General features: G+C 39.1%; 1 protein-coding gene across 2 annotated transcripts in view; it reads right to left on the bottom strand.

Moving 5' to 3' along the window:
• HSD17B12 (hydroxysteroid (17-beta) dehydrogenase 12) overlaps positions 1-17,997 on the bottom strand; it is a 169,058-nt gene that overhangs the window by 47,362 nt on the left and 103,699 nt on the right. The window contains exon 4 of one of the 2 annotated variants that reach the window (XM_012001344.1): positions 7,995-8,102. The exons of the other annotated variant lie outside the window; for it this stretch is intronic. Coding sequence (XP_011856734.1) covers positions 7,995-8,102 — 108 coding nt within the window. The remainder of the gene's footprint in view (positions 1-7,994; positions 8,103-17,997) is intronic. 2 annotated transcript variants of the gene reach the window in all.

Genomic DNA, 17,997 nt, shown 5'->3' with positions numbered 1-17,997 from the left:
TGCTGCAATAAACATAGAGTGCAGATATCTCTTCAATATATTGATTTTCTTCCTTTTTGATATATACTCAGTAGTGGAATCAACACAACCCAGGATGGGGGTTGAACACCAGAAAGACCAACTCTGTGACTAGAGGGCTGGGGCTTTAAGCCAGCCCAACCTAAAGAAAAGAGAGGAGGATTGGAGATCAAGTCAAACCACATGGCCAGTGATTCAATCAATCATGCCTACTTGGGTAATGAAACCCCCAATAAAAACTGAAGCCTGGTAGAGCTTCCTGGTGGCTGAACACAAGGATGTGCCTGGAAGGTAAGGTGTCCTGACTCCACCAGGACAGGGCTTAGAAACTTTGTGTTGGGGACTGCCCTCAGACTTTGTCCTGTGGTGTCTCTTCATTTGACTAATCCTGACTTTTGTCCATCATAATAAAACTACAAGATCATGAGTAGAGTGCTTTCCTGAGTTCCATGAATCACTCTAGCTAATTATTGAACCCGAGGGTGTCATAGGAACCCATGAATTTGTAGCCAGTTGATCAAAAGTGTAGATAGTCTGAAGATCTCCAAACTTGTGGCTAGCATGTGAAGTGAGGGCAGTTTTGTTGGGGGCTGTGTTCCTGAACCTGTGGAGTCTGCAGTAACTCTGGGTGGTTAGCAACAAAATGTGATTGCAGTATTACAAAAGGGAAGTTTTGGAAGTGTTTTATATCCTTAGAAAGCACGAAAGTTATATCCTGCCCTTTCCCCAAACTCTCATCCCATGATCCTCCTATAACCCTTTCCTATATACCTAGAATAATAGCATCTGCCCTTTCTTAAGCCTGATCCTCATATACTGGGCGACAGAAAAAAAGGGTTGGGGGTAGGGGATAATAATTCCAACTACATGAAGTTTACCTTTGGTGCTCTCTCAACATTTTATTTTGTCCTTCTGCGTGTCTACATCTCTGCACCCCACTGATTATCAACCTACCACATAGTTTCCTTTTTTAAGATTATCGTTCTCCATTTTAAAATGACTTTTCCATGTCTTTCACTAACTAAAATAGCCAACTGACCCAGCAAGAAGTAGACAAGGAATAAACTGAATATACTAGTTCCAATAAGAATTAAATGACAGGTGCCATTAGCCCTTTAGAGGTATTTACACTTCAAATGAGAGCAATTTAAAACGATTTGTAACACTGAGAACAGCAAGAAGAGAATCTGTAGCATTATGTATTTCTAAAGCCTCTAAAGAAATAAGACTCTTATTTGTGACTTCCTTAATCAACAGGGAGCAGGAAGCTGCATAAACTCCTAGTATGCTCCATTTCCCTTCCTTCCAAGCAATCCTAGAAAAGTTTTCCTCAGCACTGTTCCTGTAGTGCTTTGGTTCTCTCTCCTAGGCCTACATCTATTCCTCTTCCTTTGCTTCTCTGGGGACTGAATTATAAGGAAGCCATCTCTGGATCCCAAACCAATTAACTGGGAGTTTGCCATTTGGAAGTTAACTAGTCCTTTCCCCAAGTAGCTAATAATACTCTTGGGTCTTTTGTTAAGAAACTTTGAAAATATAAGTATACACAGAGACAGAGTTACTCTGATCTTAACTCTGATGGGTATCTTTGCTCAAACTATCTTTTAGTTTAGTAAATAAAATATTTATATTCAACTATTATCTATCCCAGAACCTTCTGGGAAACATCAGGTTTTCGGGAGAAAAATGCAACACAATTGCTTCCCCAAATCCGTAAGGTTTAATGAGGAAAGTGGTTGCACAGGGAAGGATAACAAAGAGTTTGCATTCAGCTGAAAAAGGAAGGGCACTAATTAAAAAATAATTCACCAAGAACATTAGTGGAGCAAGTGTTCACTTATAAAGGGCACAGGAAGAAAAGAGGATAATAAGTTCTATTCCAGCTTTGGTAATCAATGATTCTTTGCAATCAACTGACCTTTATTAACTACACATGTTGTTGTTGTTAAAATGAGGCTTCTTAAAATTATGAGCAATGCGTATGGAAAGAATCAAAAAAGTCGACGGATGACAAAAGTCCTGAATGCACTAAGCCAGTAGTGCAACACAGGTCACCTTGTACCAGCTGATTCTCTTGATGCTACAACTTGTATACGCCATTAACACTATGGGCAGAGACGGCCTTGAGAGCATCTGGCATGGGGAAATTCTTGTCTAGAACGCATTAAAAGCTTGAATAAAGCTTTGGTTGATTTTTTAAATGAATCGCAAACTAAGTATATTTTTCCAAGAGGACCTTTCTTTCTCCTTCTATAATACAGAATCTCACGAAGTTAAAAAAGTCATAGTAGTGGAATTTGAAAAAAGTATTGTCTGTGGCATACTTCAAATCCAAGCCTACTCCTTTGGCCTTGGTAAATTACGCCTCCCTGAGATGTATTGTGCAAAGTCCTCCAAACCAATCTGGAGCACACATGAGAGTCTCTCCTAAGGAATCAAGTAAGCATTACAGCAATCACACTTTGTTAACCAATTGTTTGCTTATTCAAAGCAGTAAGGATGTCATTTTCTCTAAATAGCCAAAGTTTTATAAGCTTTCTGAAATCTGTATTTCTTGGCATTTGCCTGAAAGAAGACAGTAGATGCTTAGTTTTTTTACGTAATGGAGTTAAGAATCCAACTTCTCAACCTTAAGCATTTATAGTCTCATCAAGTTATGGTGACCTTTCAGGATAAATTCTCACAATTCATGGCTGCTTTCTTTCCACTTATCTTACTAAAAACTTAATGTTTCTTTCACGACTAAGGGCTTTAGCATTTTCCTTTGTAATTCTGAAAATATTAATTTTCTTTATTAAGCACTGACTGTTTGGTGCTTAACACCATTCAAACAAACGGGGTGTACCCTGGTGATTTATTTTTCTTATTATCCTTACTAGTTTCATTAAAACTTGGTAGAAAAAAATTCCTTCCTATGACTTAATATGGATTCCTAGGTCTTACTAGAAATCAGTCTATACATGGAATATTTTAGGGAATGTTATAAAAGTGAGAATTGCATAAGCAAAGGAAGGAGACTAAGTTATTTTGCCCTTACTAGACAGAGGTGAGAGTAGGTGGGATCTGGATGGGGATGAGGGAGAGATGAAAGTTGATGGAGCTAGAAATTCGGGTAATCATAAGAGTAAGAAAACATACATATCAGACCTCCCCACAACAAGTTCTAGAGGGTTATACCCACACTAGTGAAAGAACCATAAGAATGGCGTTGAAATATGACCTAGTAATGAAATTTAACTCACAGAAGTATTTTAATAGTTCCATCAAAAATCTTGAGAAATTAAAATTACAATCCAAGTGTAAAATATTTGCTAATAAATGTCAATAATAATTACATAAATCTTATGATTAAGGAGACATTTGTGGTAGAGTAGGAAGAAAACTAAACTTACAGCCCAGCTAATGAGATAATGTATGCAAAAGTTCCACTATACACTTTTAAGGTTTATGTAAACATTAACTATAATTATTTTTATTATTGATTTGCAACCAACTAGAAATCAAAATCAAAGTTGTGTGAGTATCTTTCAATAAGTATCCAATCTGAACTGTTTAAGGGCAGTGTAACTTTAAAGCAGGGTTTCTCAACCTCAGCACTACTGACATTTTGGACGGATCATTCTATGCTGTGGGAGGCTGTCCTATACACATTATAGGATGTTTAGTAGCATCCTTGAACTTTACCCACTAGGGAACAGTAGAACTACCCTCCCCTAGCCAAGAAGGACAATCAGAAATGTTTCAGAACATTGTCATACACTGCAAAATTGTCCTTGGTTGAGAACCACTGCTAAATGCTAAGAAAAATCAAGAAATTATACTTACAATTCTCTCATACAAACTGAGGATGAGAGATGGCCAAGGTGAACTAGAGTTGAGATGTCAAATACAGTAACCACTGGTCACATGTAGCTACTGAGCACTGAAAGTGTGGCTAGTCTGAATTGAGATATGCTGTTAAGTGGAAAACATATACTAGATTTCAAAGACTTAGTATTAAAAAAGAATGCAAAATATTTTAAAATTTTCTTGTATTGATTATATACTGAAATATTAATAATATTTTAGATATAATAGGCTAAAATAAAATACATTAAAATTAACTTCATCTGGGCCAGGCGCGATGGCTCACCTGTAACCTCAGCACTTTGGGAGGCTGAGGCGGGCAGATCACAGGGTCAGGAGATCGAGACCATCCTGGCTAACACGATGAAACTCCGTCTTTACTAAAAATACAAAAAATTAGCCAGATGTGGTAGCGGGTGCCTGTAGTCCCAGCTACTTGGGAGGCTGAGGCAGGAGAATGGCATGAATCCAGGAGGCGGAGCTTGCAGTGAGCCAAGATCGCGCCACTGCACTCCAGCCTGGGTGACAAAGCGAGACTCTGTCTCAAAAAAAAAAAAAAAAAAAAAATTAACTTCATCTGTTTCTTTTTACTTTAAAAAAAAATGTGGCTATTAGAAAAGCTAAAATTACTATGTGGCTTGTGTTACATTTCTATTGAACAGTGCTGAGTTCATGCAGAAAACTATCGCCTGCTTCATGCTATCTATTCCAGGCAGCCTTTGATGAGAAGGAAGGGAACTCAAAAGAGCTCTGTCTTCAGTTTTCTCTTTACATTCTCTCCATTCTCCTTGGATGATCTCCAGGCCCACTGCTTCAATGCAATTACTACTCATAGATGACTAATCGCCCAACTGTATCTGTAGAACAGAGCTCTACTGAAATCTAGATACACATATACAAATACATACACACACACACACACATATATATATCTCCAACTATCAACTTAACAAGCCAACTTAGACATCTTAGAGGAACCCCAGATTTCCAGTTTTAAATGATCTTGACTCCCCAAAAGGCTCCTCCTCAAGGATTCTTCATTTTAGTAAATGGCAGTGTTGATGCAGATGCTCAAGCCAGAACCTGAAAGCATCCATAAATTCTCTCTTCTCCTTCTCACTTGGAATCTCTTACAAAGTCTTGCTTCATCTACTTCCTTTATAAATGTTTCTGGAATCCTTCTCTTTCCTACCCCACTGGCTAGGCCAAGCTACCATTATTTTTCCCTGTATCAACTCCCCTGTCCCCCACATACTCTTATTACACCCTGTCCTTCCCTACTCAAAACATTTATCCCATAGATAACTATTTTTCTTATTAGAACATTACACTACATAAATAATGCAGGATAGCTTTTCTTTTTTTTTTTTTTTTTTGAGACAGAGTCTCACTCTGTCACCCAGGCTGGAGTGCAATGGCGCGATCTCAGCTCACTGCAACCTCTGTCTCCCAGGTTCAAGAGATTCTCCTGCCTCAGCCTCCTGAGTAGCTGGAACTACAGACGTGCGCCACCCTGCCCAGCTAACTTTTGTATTTTTAGTAGAGATGGGGTTTCGTCATGTTAGCCAGGCTGGTCTCAAACTCCTGACCTCAGGTGATCCACTTACCTTGGCCTCCCAAAGTGCTGGAATTACAGGTGTGAGCCACTGTGCCCAGCCCAGTGTAGCTATCTTGTTCATTGTTGTATCTCTAGTTCACTGACTGATGAAAGAATGAATGAATGAATGAATGAATGAATGAATGAATGAATGTGGAGGGGCACAAATTGTTAACTCACAGCAACTTACTAAGGAACTAGGCTATCAAAACAATGGTTCATTAGTGTATGAGGCCTGGGAAAATATCAGTCCTTATGTCTAAATATCCGTGCTTATGCATTGATACAAGTGCTAGGATTCTAGAAACAGGGGAAAAGAGTTTAGAGACCATGTGTCCTGTATGCTCATCCTCAACAGATCTATCATGCCTAAACTCATATTGAAGCCTTTCCATATAGCGGGCAGGAAAGAACAGCTAAAGAGTTCCTTGTACAACCCTCCAGCCCTGCAGCAACCTGATGCCCGACATTTTCCAATGCCAATGCCATAGTCCCAGAGCATCTGCAGTTTCTGTGAAAAGCAGCTAAAGTTTATGTAAAACTAAACACAATTGTGATGAATTTAACTATTTCTGAAAGCAAGTCATTCTCTAAGAGCACAAGTTCAAGAGAAGCAGTAAAATTTTCTCCCTTAGTCTCTTTTCATTAGGGATTCTCAATCTCCCTTCCAGCCTCACCTAGCCTTTATCCCCTAGTCCACCGCTAGTTTGAAAGGAGGTTAAGAGAAGTAAGACAGCTTCCATACTAACCTTAAGTTATGATTGCTGATTTGGATTTTTACAGATGTCGGTGGTGACTTATGTATTCCAGATCTAAGCTGAGGAAGTCAAGATTTTTTACAGATGTCAGTGGTGCTTTATGTATGTCAGATCTAGGCTAAGGAAGAGGAAATTGTGAAGGACTCCCGGCAATATGTATATTTAAGAACATGCAGACACAAAGGCAAAAACCAGACCTGTGTTCTCATTCATTTTTGCCTACTGGTCTTCCTATAAGTGAGGGAATAGTGGTGTCAGTATACGGGGCATGGTGATGTGTGATATGGACCAGGCAGGAGCTGGGAAAGGATAGCATGTGAAAGCCATGGTTAACCCCAGGTGCAACAGTAGTATGTGGGGCTATACTTGTTTAATTGATTTTTAACAACTGTCTTATCTATTATGGAAATTATGTAAAAGACCATTCTTTTATAGAATGAGGAAGGGAGGTGGAGTCTTTATGACTAAAGAAATGTTAGAAAATGTTTTAAAAAATTATCTTAATTTATCTGACTTTTATAGCCCAACTAAACAAACAATGGCAATTAGTTGGTTCCCACCAATTTTGGCAATGGGATAAACAGATTTAATGAGGAAGTTCAGTTTTTTTCGGAACTAGATGCCTGTTTCTTTCTAGAAATGACTCTCAAAGAGTGGTGGGAAAGTTAACAAAGCCCTTTTTTTTTTTCCTATGCAATATTCTGAATTGTTTCCATAACAAAGTTCAATAATATGATTATCCAAATAAAAGCATCTGTTTCTGGTAATAAGAGCAAGGTAGCTGAGATGTAACAAAAAGGGGTATAAGAAAAAAAGATACAAGACTGAACCCCAGGTGAATCACTCAATCTTTATGTGTCCTTCCCTTCTAAACAATCTGTTTTCAACTGGAGCAGAGCTCCACAGAGCAGATGAAATTTGGTCAGGGTGGAGTGGGAATCTTATTTGTATTTTTTTTTATAAAGCAGAGATATACATATAGTACATAATTGGATATACAGTGTATTTGTGGTATTAAAATTTCATGAGAGTTAGATTAGGAGAAATCTCTAAAAAGTCTTCTCAGGGGGTAATAATGAACAAAAGGCTGAATAAACTATTCTAAGCCTTCATTTCCTCAACTGTATGGAAATGAGTCAGCACCATCCACCTTAAAGGATTATTGCACTATAACTACCATCAGTCCTATTATCTGTGAGCTCCACATTTATGGATTCAACCAACAGCGGGTCAAAAATATTGGGGAGAAAAGAGACAAATCAAAAAATTGGGGGGGATAAATTCCACAAAGTTCCAAAAACCAAAACTTGAGTTTACCAGCGTGTCTACACATTAAATCTGCACAAATGAAGTGAAAATGAAATGATGTGTAGGCATTGTTTTAGGTATTATAAGTAATCTGGAGATGATCTAAAATATACAGAAGGATGTGCATAAGCTATATGCAAATACTAAGGCATTTCATATAAGGAACTTGAGCATCTGCAGAGGTCCTGGAACCTATACCCATAGATACCCAGGGACAACTGTATATCTAAATATACACAGAGAATAACAGAAATAACAAGGAAAATAACCAAAATTGTATGTTGTCAATATAGAACTAAAAACACAAATTCAAACGTGTCATGTCATCTAGTGATATTATTCACTAATAATGTCTTAGGTAATTATAATACAATTTTCTCACTAGTCATTTTACCACTTAACATCCAAAGTCATAAAGTCAAATAATAAATACAAGAAGAATCTATAAATGTGGCAAAAATACAAACCTAAGATGCCGATTTCAAGACCAGCCAAGCCTGTTTTAATTTTATCATAAATGTCTTCTAATGTGAAGTCAACAGCAATGGTTCTTGTCTCCACTTTGAATTTTTCTTCTAGGGAAAAAGAAAACACAAATGGGGAGAGTAGGGAAAATTAGTACATGGCAGTGAAGATTAAGGCATTTGATAGCATTATCCTTTCAGACGTTTCCACCCCCCCAATTTGATACAAAATTTAGACCAGGATAAATTTAAGCAATCATGAGACCATCTAAGAGATGATATAGGGTCAACACATTAGTCCTGCAATAAAAATTCCAGTGTCGTCACAGAGAACTGGCTCAATGTTCCTTAATCAGTTCTTCTTTTGTAAATCAATAATGAGAACTACTTTTAGACCCTTAGGTACAAATAATAAAACATGATTCATATCATAAAGTTGTATACTCTTTATATATCACTGGCTTTGTGATTTTAATTGTAAATTGGTGCTCTATAACTTCAGGAAGAAGTCTTCATGTTGTAAAATATTTTAAAGTGTGATACATTAAAACAAAAAGTCTATCTTATCACAATGGAAATAAAATGAACAGGATCTTATTATAATTTGGGAACTTGGTTAATAGTTAATAATCACTACATTTTAAAATCCACACAAAATGCACAATAATAAAGGCATAAAGTGACCCAAGAAACACCTCAGTGTTCTACTTTACACAAGTCTATTAAGGTCCAAACAGTGTTGATGAAAATAATAGCTTCAGAAATGAGACCCTGAGGAACAAAACTCATCTGAGTTAATGTACAGTATTTACTTTTGCCTTCACTAGTCAGCCCCTGTGAAGAGATAGCACAGGCTTTGAGGTCACACAGACATGAGCACCAATTTCATTTCCACACATATTTGCAAAATGACTTTAAACAAGTCACACATCTTCTTTGAGCCTCAGCATCCTCTTGCGAAAATGAAGATAATTCTACCTAACCAATGACGTGAGGCTCACATGATACCTATGGTACACAGAAGGCAGTCCATAAAGGCTAGACTTTCTTTCTCTCCTCAACCATCTCCACTCAGTTTACTTAGCCAAGTCCAGTGAGCTAGGAATGCTTATTCTTTAGAACTTGCAGAGAATTCAAAAGAATTAATTTTAAAATCCTGCTTCCAAAAATAAATCTTTCTTCAGTCAAAGTCAGTGTCAGCTCATCACAGAGTATGCGGGATTAATCCTCGTAGGAAGTATCTGTTCTTGACCTAAAAGGATTTCTGTCTAAAACTAAAGAGCTGGTTCATGAGAGATCTGATCCTTAGTCAGACTCAGTGAAAAGTACTGACCCTAGGTAGAAATCCACGAATAAACTGAAAAGAAGAACTGACCTAGAAAATACCTTATTTGGTGTTAAAGGTATACTTACTGTTCTAATATAAATGAGTTATATGTGTGCTCATGTAGTGGGAAATTAGACACAGAGCTATAATTTCACAATAGCTGGTCTAATATGTCTACTTTAACATTTCACAGAATTTACCACCAGTAAATAAAGAATGCTGATTTTGTTACAGCCACAGATTCACAAGGGAAAACAAAAAGCCCCAAAACAAAAGGTTAAAAATACCTTTGATTAAATGAAAAACTTCATTCGAGAATAACATAACGTAAATTTATCTATTTAATTTGAAAAGCAAAGCATTTTTCCACACTAGTATTATGTATTGACATTCAGGAAATTTTCTATCAATAAAAGCCACCTCACAACTCCTGAACCAAATTCACTCTTCTGCATCTCACAGGATTAGATGAATGTACATACTTACATTGTAGAGTTTTGTATAGATATGTTGCTAAAAAGATTCAATGACACTTTTACAAAGAATGTTATTTAGTATTGAACCAAAGCAAGCTCTTTGTATTCACATTAGGATAAGCAAATGGCTTCTGGTACAAGTTTTTCAGGTTAATTAAAATGTCTGAATTCACACCTAGATTTCCCAGAATCATAGATTCTGGAAAATTTAACTGAAAAGTGAACACTGCCTTTTTTAAAAAACAACTTTTCTTCACTGCCTCTATTGTGAGCCTTTCCTTTTTTTTTTTTTTTTTTAAAGAGATTGGGTCTCAAGCCTGGGCTTAAGTCTCCTTAGTAGCTGGGACTACAGGCACACACCATCGCTCCCGGCTTTTCCTATTTAACATAGGTCAGACCATGATACCCACCTCTTCACAAACCTCCAGAGATTTCCATCTCACTCAGAGTAAGAGCCAAAAGGCGTTGGCAACAGCCTAATAAACAGCGTGAGTTTACTGAACTCACCTCCAGCTACTCTCCCCGTTGCTCCTCAGTTCTATCCATAGGGGATCCTAGCAGTTGTTTAGATACAGAATGTTGTCCACGTACACTCAGGACTTAAACTTACCATTCCCTATGTTTGGAATGCTCTTCCACATCCCTTGTCTCTGTTTGGGTCCTTGAGCAAATGTTACCTTCTCAGAGAAGCCTGCCTTGCCCACCCTTTAATAAATGCAACCATCTCTCCAGCACTCCTCACGCGCTTCCCTGCTTGATTTTATTCCATTGTACTTACTACCTTCTAATATGCTAGGTAGTGTATTTTAATAATGTACATGCTTGTCTATACGTCTTGACTCAAATTAAGCTTCAAGAAGACAAGGACTTGGTTCTGTTTTGTTTAGTTGCTCAACAATGGCACAAATGATCTGGGATCTTTCCACCCTCCTCTTTTTTCCCTTAGGCTGGCTCCTTTTCTGGAAGGCCACTGCCATTCCATGCATCGCATGCAAACAACAGTGTTTGGAGGCAGAAATCGTATGTCTCTGTGATATGTCCCTTTTATAGAGAGAAAATTTCCCCAGAAGAATCCAGCAGACTCCCACCACGTTTCCTTTCCAAGGATTATGTTACGTGCATGCTACTGACCAGGGGCATGGGTGGGTGGGCTTTCGGAATTCTATGAACTGCCTCCACCTCCACCATCGAGTTCTGTCAATCAAAGATAGATGTGCATATATAAGAATAGGACAGGAACTGTCTCCTTCTGGGCCAAGGCAATTGAATAAGAATTATAATGGGGGGTTCTAGAAGGCTAAGGTGGGAGGTAGCTGGCCTATGTTACAAAGGAAAAGCCGAAAACGATGGTGTGTGGCTGTAGTCCCAGCTACTCAGGAGACTTGAACTTGGGGCTTGAAGACCAGCCTAGAAGTAAATCTAGGTATCTTCCCCCTTCCCATAGCCTATCACCCTGCATGTGACCCTGCCAACAGGAGGCAAGACAAATGGACAAGAATCCTCTAACTTTAAACATCAGCACAAGGGTGAATTAAGCACCTGAAACAGAAGTAGATACCAGATACCCATAACACAGCCCTCATTTCCACCTTCACACCTCCCCAACCTGTTTTTTTTCATAAAACCACTAGTCTACAACTCTCCAACAGCCCACCGCTAGGGAAGAATAAACACCTTACCAAAGCTTTTGGAGTAGTACTTCTGGAACTCTGATCCTTGACTGACTACAAAGGTCTAAGAAATGACGCAGCCTCTCTCTGTTTTCCAGAGTAGGAGTTGAAATAAGTTAAAATCAATATCCTACAAGTGTATGGGATAAAGATGCACAAACAATTGGATTTGGAGGTTGCAATGAACATGAGATGAGCCACACAATCGCCCCTTCAATGAAACTGATGTTGCCCTAATTGTGGGAGCATCACCAGCAGAAAGCTTTTGGGTGTCAGCCTCAGCTGCAGAGTTGCCTTGTCCAGGATCACGCTCTTTCCATAGCATCCTCATCCAATGGCTGATCCAGGTGAACGTTTAAAATGATTGGACAGCTTGTACCTACAAGATTCTGATTCCAGAAGTATACTCTGTTTATTATCTTATTTTTCTGTTCTTTCACAATGCCCTAGATTTAGTTATTCTAGATCTATAATGGGTCTTAATGTTTCTAGTAATGGAAGTCTACTTTGTTGTTCTTCTTCTTTAAAAATTTATTGCTTATTCTCACCTGTTTAGTCTCTGTTTTGATTGGGATTGCATTAAACATTTCAATTAAAGAATGACAATGTGGCATTCCCTCCGGGCTCTCCATTTATTCAAATGTTTTGTTTAAATGTCTCACAGTAAAATCTTGTGATTGCAAATTCTTAAAGAATTAAAGAATTCCATGATGAGAATAGTACACACCATTATATACAGATATGCAGTACTATTGATGCCTATTGACAAGCTGTCGGTATTTGAAATTGTATGAGCTGGCATCCCACTACTTACAGTTGTGGTTACATATATACAGTCATGACCCATCCCAACTTTATTTTCAAATGAAAATAATTCTCAGATGGTCTTGACCAACTGCCTCTCAGCCCAGTGGCTAAGACCAAACACCAAGAAGAAAAAAGCTGGTATGAACTACTCAAGGCAGTCAACTAACTAGAAATGGAGGCAGAAATGCAACTCTGGCATAAAAAGCGGGGAATGAAGCTAAGCTACACTGATACTATTCACTCCCTTTCTATCTACTGCTCCACTGAAAACCAGATAACTACAATTGTGGAAAAGCAGAAAGCAAATATTATTTACAACAATAGTGCCATAGAATAATGAATATTGTCATTGGCCTCAAACCATTCCATCCCCTGCAAGAGCACATGCCCCACTCCTACAGTCACACTGCCGTTTACGACACAGAGTATTCAGAATTCATTCAAGGTCAAGTCTGGAATTGACAGAAAAGGAACTGAACCCTGCAATAGTCTCAAGATGCTGCTGAAACACCTCTCAATATTAAAACTCACACACTTTTAGGTGCAAGCCAAGAAAGGTGATAAATATATTCAGAATGGCCTTAGGTTTATCGTACTTCCAGCTCTGGCCATTATCATTTTCATTTTGCTCAACAAATTGGCATCTCCTTTTAAATTTCTCTTTCTGTAAGAATAATTTTATAGATTTTAGAAGGACTTTCCTCAAATTTTTGCCCTAGGTGGCTAGGGATATTAAGTCCGGGAATGTTACAAAAGAAGTCTAATCTATATACACTTGCGTGTTATTTGTGTTTTTTTCTATTAATAAAACCAAAATATATATGTTGACACTCCTTTGTCCCTATATCTGCTCCAAATAAACAGCCTGCCTTCCCCTGTAAGTTTCAGGTACTATCCATTATGAAATTCCTGTCATATCACCCTTCCTCACTTTTTCCATATTATAACATTCTTATAACATTCTTTCAGATTCAAGTTATGTTACCGCATCCGTGGACATATTTTTCACTATTCCCGTTTCCTCCAAGGTAAAGCTATTTCCACTCTCTGCTGTGCTCCTAGAGACCTTCTATACAACCCTACGAGGCACTTAATATATTAAGCAAAGAGTCTGTTTCTTAAACAGGGAGCACTCTTTGTCATCTTTGTATTCCCTGCAGCTAGCACCATGTCTGGCATAAAGCAGAGGTCATTCTGCTCAATGTTTGTTAAATGAGTAAATAAAGCTAGGCCAACACAGCAGATTCATTAAAATCATCTTCTCAATACTTCTTGAATTCCTCCCTATAGAAATTACATTTCTTGGCCGGGCGCGGTGGCTCAAGCCTGTAATCCCAGCACTTTGGGAGGCCGAGACGGGTGGATCACGAGGTCAGGAGATCGAGACCATCCTGGCTAACACGGTGAAACCCCGTCTCTACTAAAAAATACAAAAAAATAACTAGCCGGGCGAGGTGGCGGGCGCCTGTAGTCCCAGCTACTCGGGAGGCTGAGGCAGGAGAATGGCGTGAACCCGGGAGGCGGAGCTTGCAGTGAGCTGAGATCCGGCCACCACACTCCAGCCTGGGTGACAGAGCGAGACTCTGTCTCAAAAAAAAAAAAAAAAGAAATTACATTTCTTACATGCTGGTAAGAAATGTATGTATAAGACAGAATATTAAAATGTAAGCTAGAGTGGGGTGTGGTGGTGCACGCCTGTAGTACCACCTACTCTGGGGGCTGAAGCAAGAGGATCACTTGAGCCCTGCAGTTTGAGACTAGCCAGGACAACATAGCAAGACTCCAGCTCTCAAAAAAAAAAAGACAAATTGAGAGACAGTTCAGTTACTCCATCTGTCATACACGGGTCTGGACTATCATTCTCATATAAATTCAAACATTTTAGAGTTATAAGAAAGCTTAGAAACCATCCCATCTCATGAATAAAATACTCCAGGAGCTTGGCTCAGGGGCACATATATGAAGGTTGAGGATATTTTAGTCACGGACCAATCTCCCTTATTCCAGTCTTGGAAAAAGATAATGAGTTGGGGAGAGGAGACTCTTAGAGAAATAGCACTATATTCAATGCGTACCAATTTTAGCATCTTAAATCTAAATTCATAAAATTCAGTTTGTAACCATAAAAATGTCTCGCACCCTTTTTTTTAAAAAAAGCTCTCCATTTTCACATAAAATTATGTTTTACAGTATTTAGAGATTTAAAAGATGCAAGACAAGTCTTTTGTACTTTCTCTAATTTTAAGGGGAAAAAGAAAAAAACGAAGTCCCCTAACCAATTTCTCTCCACTTCCCTTCTTTTCCTGTCTTCTTTTCCCCACAACTCCCAGGCCTTACCTATCCTTACATCCCTATCCCTTGGGGTGAGACAACCCCCAACAAAGAAAGCCTGCCTAATATGGCTTTGGAGAAGGTGATTGTGTCCTAGAAGGGAATAATTGATCTGACTCCATTTTTAAAGGCCCATTTAATTACAATTAACAGAGATGCTACACAAATAATGGTCTATTTCCTTTTTTTTATGTTGCCCTTGGAAAAATATTCATGACAATTTTAATCTCATATGAAGAGACCCACTTTCAGTCAAGCCAAAAAATTAATCATAGCTCATCAGGATTCTAACTCAAACCAAGCATTTCTTTATTTTAAGCCAAGGTTATTATATTTTTTTCATTATAGCCTCTTTAACTAGAACAAACACCTGCAATAAATAAAAACCTTATGCTGCGTGAAACTATTCTATTGATAGGACGTGAATAGGCCCCACCCTTTTGAAAGCTTTGAGTTCTACAGTTGGTCCAGGCATTGTAAACTCTTGGACAAACCACTCTTGAAGAAATTTTCATATAGCAATGTTGATTTTTCTGCACTTGGTAAGCAAAAAGTCCATAGAAGTATCTGAATTTTATCTTTTGAGGGGAGAAAAAGGCAAAATATTCTTTTTTTTTTTTTTTTTTAGACAGAGTCTCTGTCACCCAGGCTGGAGTGCAGTGACGTGATCTCAGCTCACTACAACCTCCGCCTCCCAGGTTCAAATGATTCTCCTGCCTCAGCCTACGAAGTAGCTGGGAGTACAGGCACCCACCACCATGCCCAGCTAAGTTTTGTATTTTTAGTAGCGCCAGGGTTTTGCCATGTTGGCCAGGCTGGTCTTGAACTCCTGACCTCAGGTGATCCGCCTGCCTTGGCCTCCCAAAGTGCTGGGATTACAGACATTAGCCACTGCTCCCGGCCCAAAACATCATTCTTAAGATTACTACACTTAAGATTCCAAGATGCTACTACTAGCGATACGAAAGCAGAGTTCACTGGAAGAGCCTGGGATGCAGTTAGAAGCCCTGCACTTGAGTGCCAACTCAACTGGCTGTTGGCCTAAGGCCCTTCACTCAAGCCTTTGAACTTTCAAGAATACCATTTCTTAGCCTATAAAACCACAAAAAACAATACCCACCCTACACAGTTTTTTTTGTTTTGTTTTTGTTTTTTTTTTTGAGATGGCATTTTTCTTTGTTGCCCAGGCTGGAATCCAAGGGCGTGATCTCAGCTCACTGCAAATTCCGCCTCCTGGGTTCAAGAGATTCTCCTGCCTCAGCCTCCCGAGTAGCTGGGATTACAGGTGCCTGCTAACACGGCCCGTTAATTTTTGTATTTTTTATTGGAGACGGGGTTTCACCATGTTGGCCAGGCTGGTCTCGAACTCCTGACCTCAGGTGATCCACCTGTCTCAGCCTCCCAAAGTGCTGAGATTACAGGCGTAAGCCACTGTGCCTGGCCCATAATAATTCATAAGTTTTAAATTGCACGCCATTCTAATTAGCATGATGAAATCTTGCACTGTCGTGCTCTTAGTGTGAATCATACCTTTGTCTAGCATATCCATGCTGTACACACCACCCACTCTTTAGTCACTTAGTAGCTCTCTTGGTTATCAGATCAAAAAAAGAGCATATATAGGTATATAGGGTTCAGCACTATCCACAGTTTCAAGCATTCACTGGGGATCTTGTGACATATCCCCTGCAGACACGGGGGGATTTCTCTATCTGGCAATATCTACAAAGATGGCTGCTTGACAAATAGTTGTTTTTTCCTTAATAGCATAGGCTGCTGTAGGTATAATCCGTATTGTTAACTCTTACCTCCTTGCATCAGCTGCATATTTTTTCAAGCTGACATGAACATCTGATTCTGCTTTAAAAAGTGATTCATTACCATATCATCCGTGGAATCAATGGTCATGATGTACTATTTTTAGCCTTGCCTTTAGCGTCCAAGTATTTCCTTGACTCAATTTGCTTGTAATTAACCTTTAAATTATTGTATGTTATCTATTCCAAGGTGTACATTTTAATTCACTTTTCATCTCTGAAATCAAGGTGTTTCATAATTGATGGCAAGTCAGTTTAATTGGTGAATTTTCCTTCTTGGTGGTTATAAGCTGCATCGTTGCTTCATGATCAATGGTATCTCAGATTTAATGAAAGAAGCCTGGGAACCTTGCTGACAGTCACCCTTCTCTCTCTCTTTTTGGGAGGAGGGGGCAGTGGGCAGTAGGACAGGGTCTCTCCCTGTCACACGGGCTACAGTGCAGTGGTGTGGACATGGCTCACTAGAGCTTGGACCTTCTGGGTTCAAGAGATCCTCCTATCTCAGCCTCTCAAGTAGCTGGGACCACAGGTGCATGCTACCATGCCCATCTAATTTTGGGGGTTTTGTCATATTGCCCAGGCTGGTCTCAAACTCGTGGGCTCAAGTGATCTGCCTGCTATGAGCTCCCAAAGTGCTGAGATTACAGGTGTGAAGCCACCATGCCTGGCCCACCCTTCTCTTTAATGTCACCAAATGACCTGGGTCAGCTTCCAAATGCAAAATTCCCAGTACTCTAGGGATCATAATATTCCACCACCACCGGTAGTCAAGGAGACAAAAAGATTTCCCATTCTAAACCAAGGCCAATGTGCTCATTCATTTAATCAGGAGCACGGCCAGTTACAATCTGGCAACGCATCTCACTCCCTAAACTGTAAGCTCTATGAGGGCAGGATCTGTGCCTGTTTTTTGCTCTTTACTACTGTATACTCAAAGCCCAACAGTACCTGGTACTTTATAGGAGCTCAATAAATGTTTTGATTGAGTAAATTCAAGAAATACATACTAAGTCGTGCCCATGTGTCAGGCTTCACCCTGAGGACGATAACAAATACCCTCAAATAGGTTATATTTGGATGAAGGAGATATGTGTAAATCCAATTGCTGCTCTAATAAATATAAACAAAGCATCAAAGAGAAAGCAACTCATTCTTGCAGAGTGCTATTTTACATAGTAGGTAACATTTGTGTGGAGTTTTTGGTGAAGAGTAAGAATTGGCCCTACCAAGAAAGGGCAGATGTTGGCAAAAACAGAAAGCACAGAAAACGAATAGCATATTTTAAGAATCTCCGTGGATGGCATATGTGGTGTACACAGAGAAGCGGAAAGAAAATTTGTAGATGAGAGTTGGTGGAGGTTGTATGGTCCAAAATAATAAATAGGACTAGCTACTTAATTTGTGGGACCCAGTGTAAAATAAAAATGTGGGACACCCTTGTTCAAAAGTTATTAAGAATTTCAAGATGGCAACAGCAGAGCATTAAACCAAGTATGGACCCTTCTAAGTGTGGGGCCCCATGCAAATGCTCAAGTCACAGGCCTATGGAATCAGCCCTAAAACAAGTTTCTATTTCCT

Source organism: Mandrillus leucophaeus, unplaced genomic scaffold (assembly GCF_000951045.1).
Source record: "Mandrillus leucophaeus isolate KB7577 unplaced genomic scaffold, Mleu.le_1.0 Scaffold66, whole genome shotgun sequence".
Taxonomy (NCBI): domain Eukaryota; kingdom Metazoa; phylum Chordata; class Mammalia; order Primates; family Cercopithecidae; genus Mandrillus; species Mandrillus leucophaeus.
This window is presented reverse-complemented; position numbering and strand designations above follow the sequence as displayed.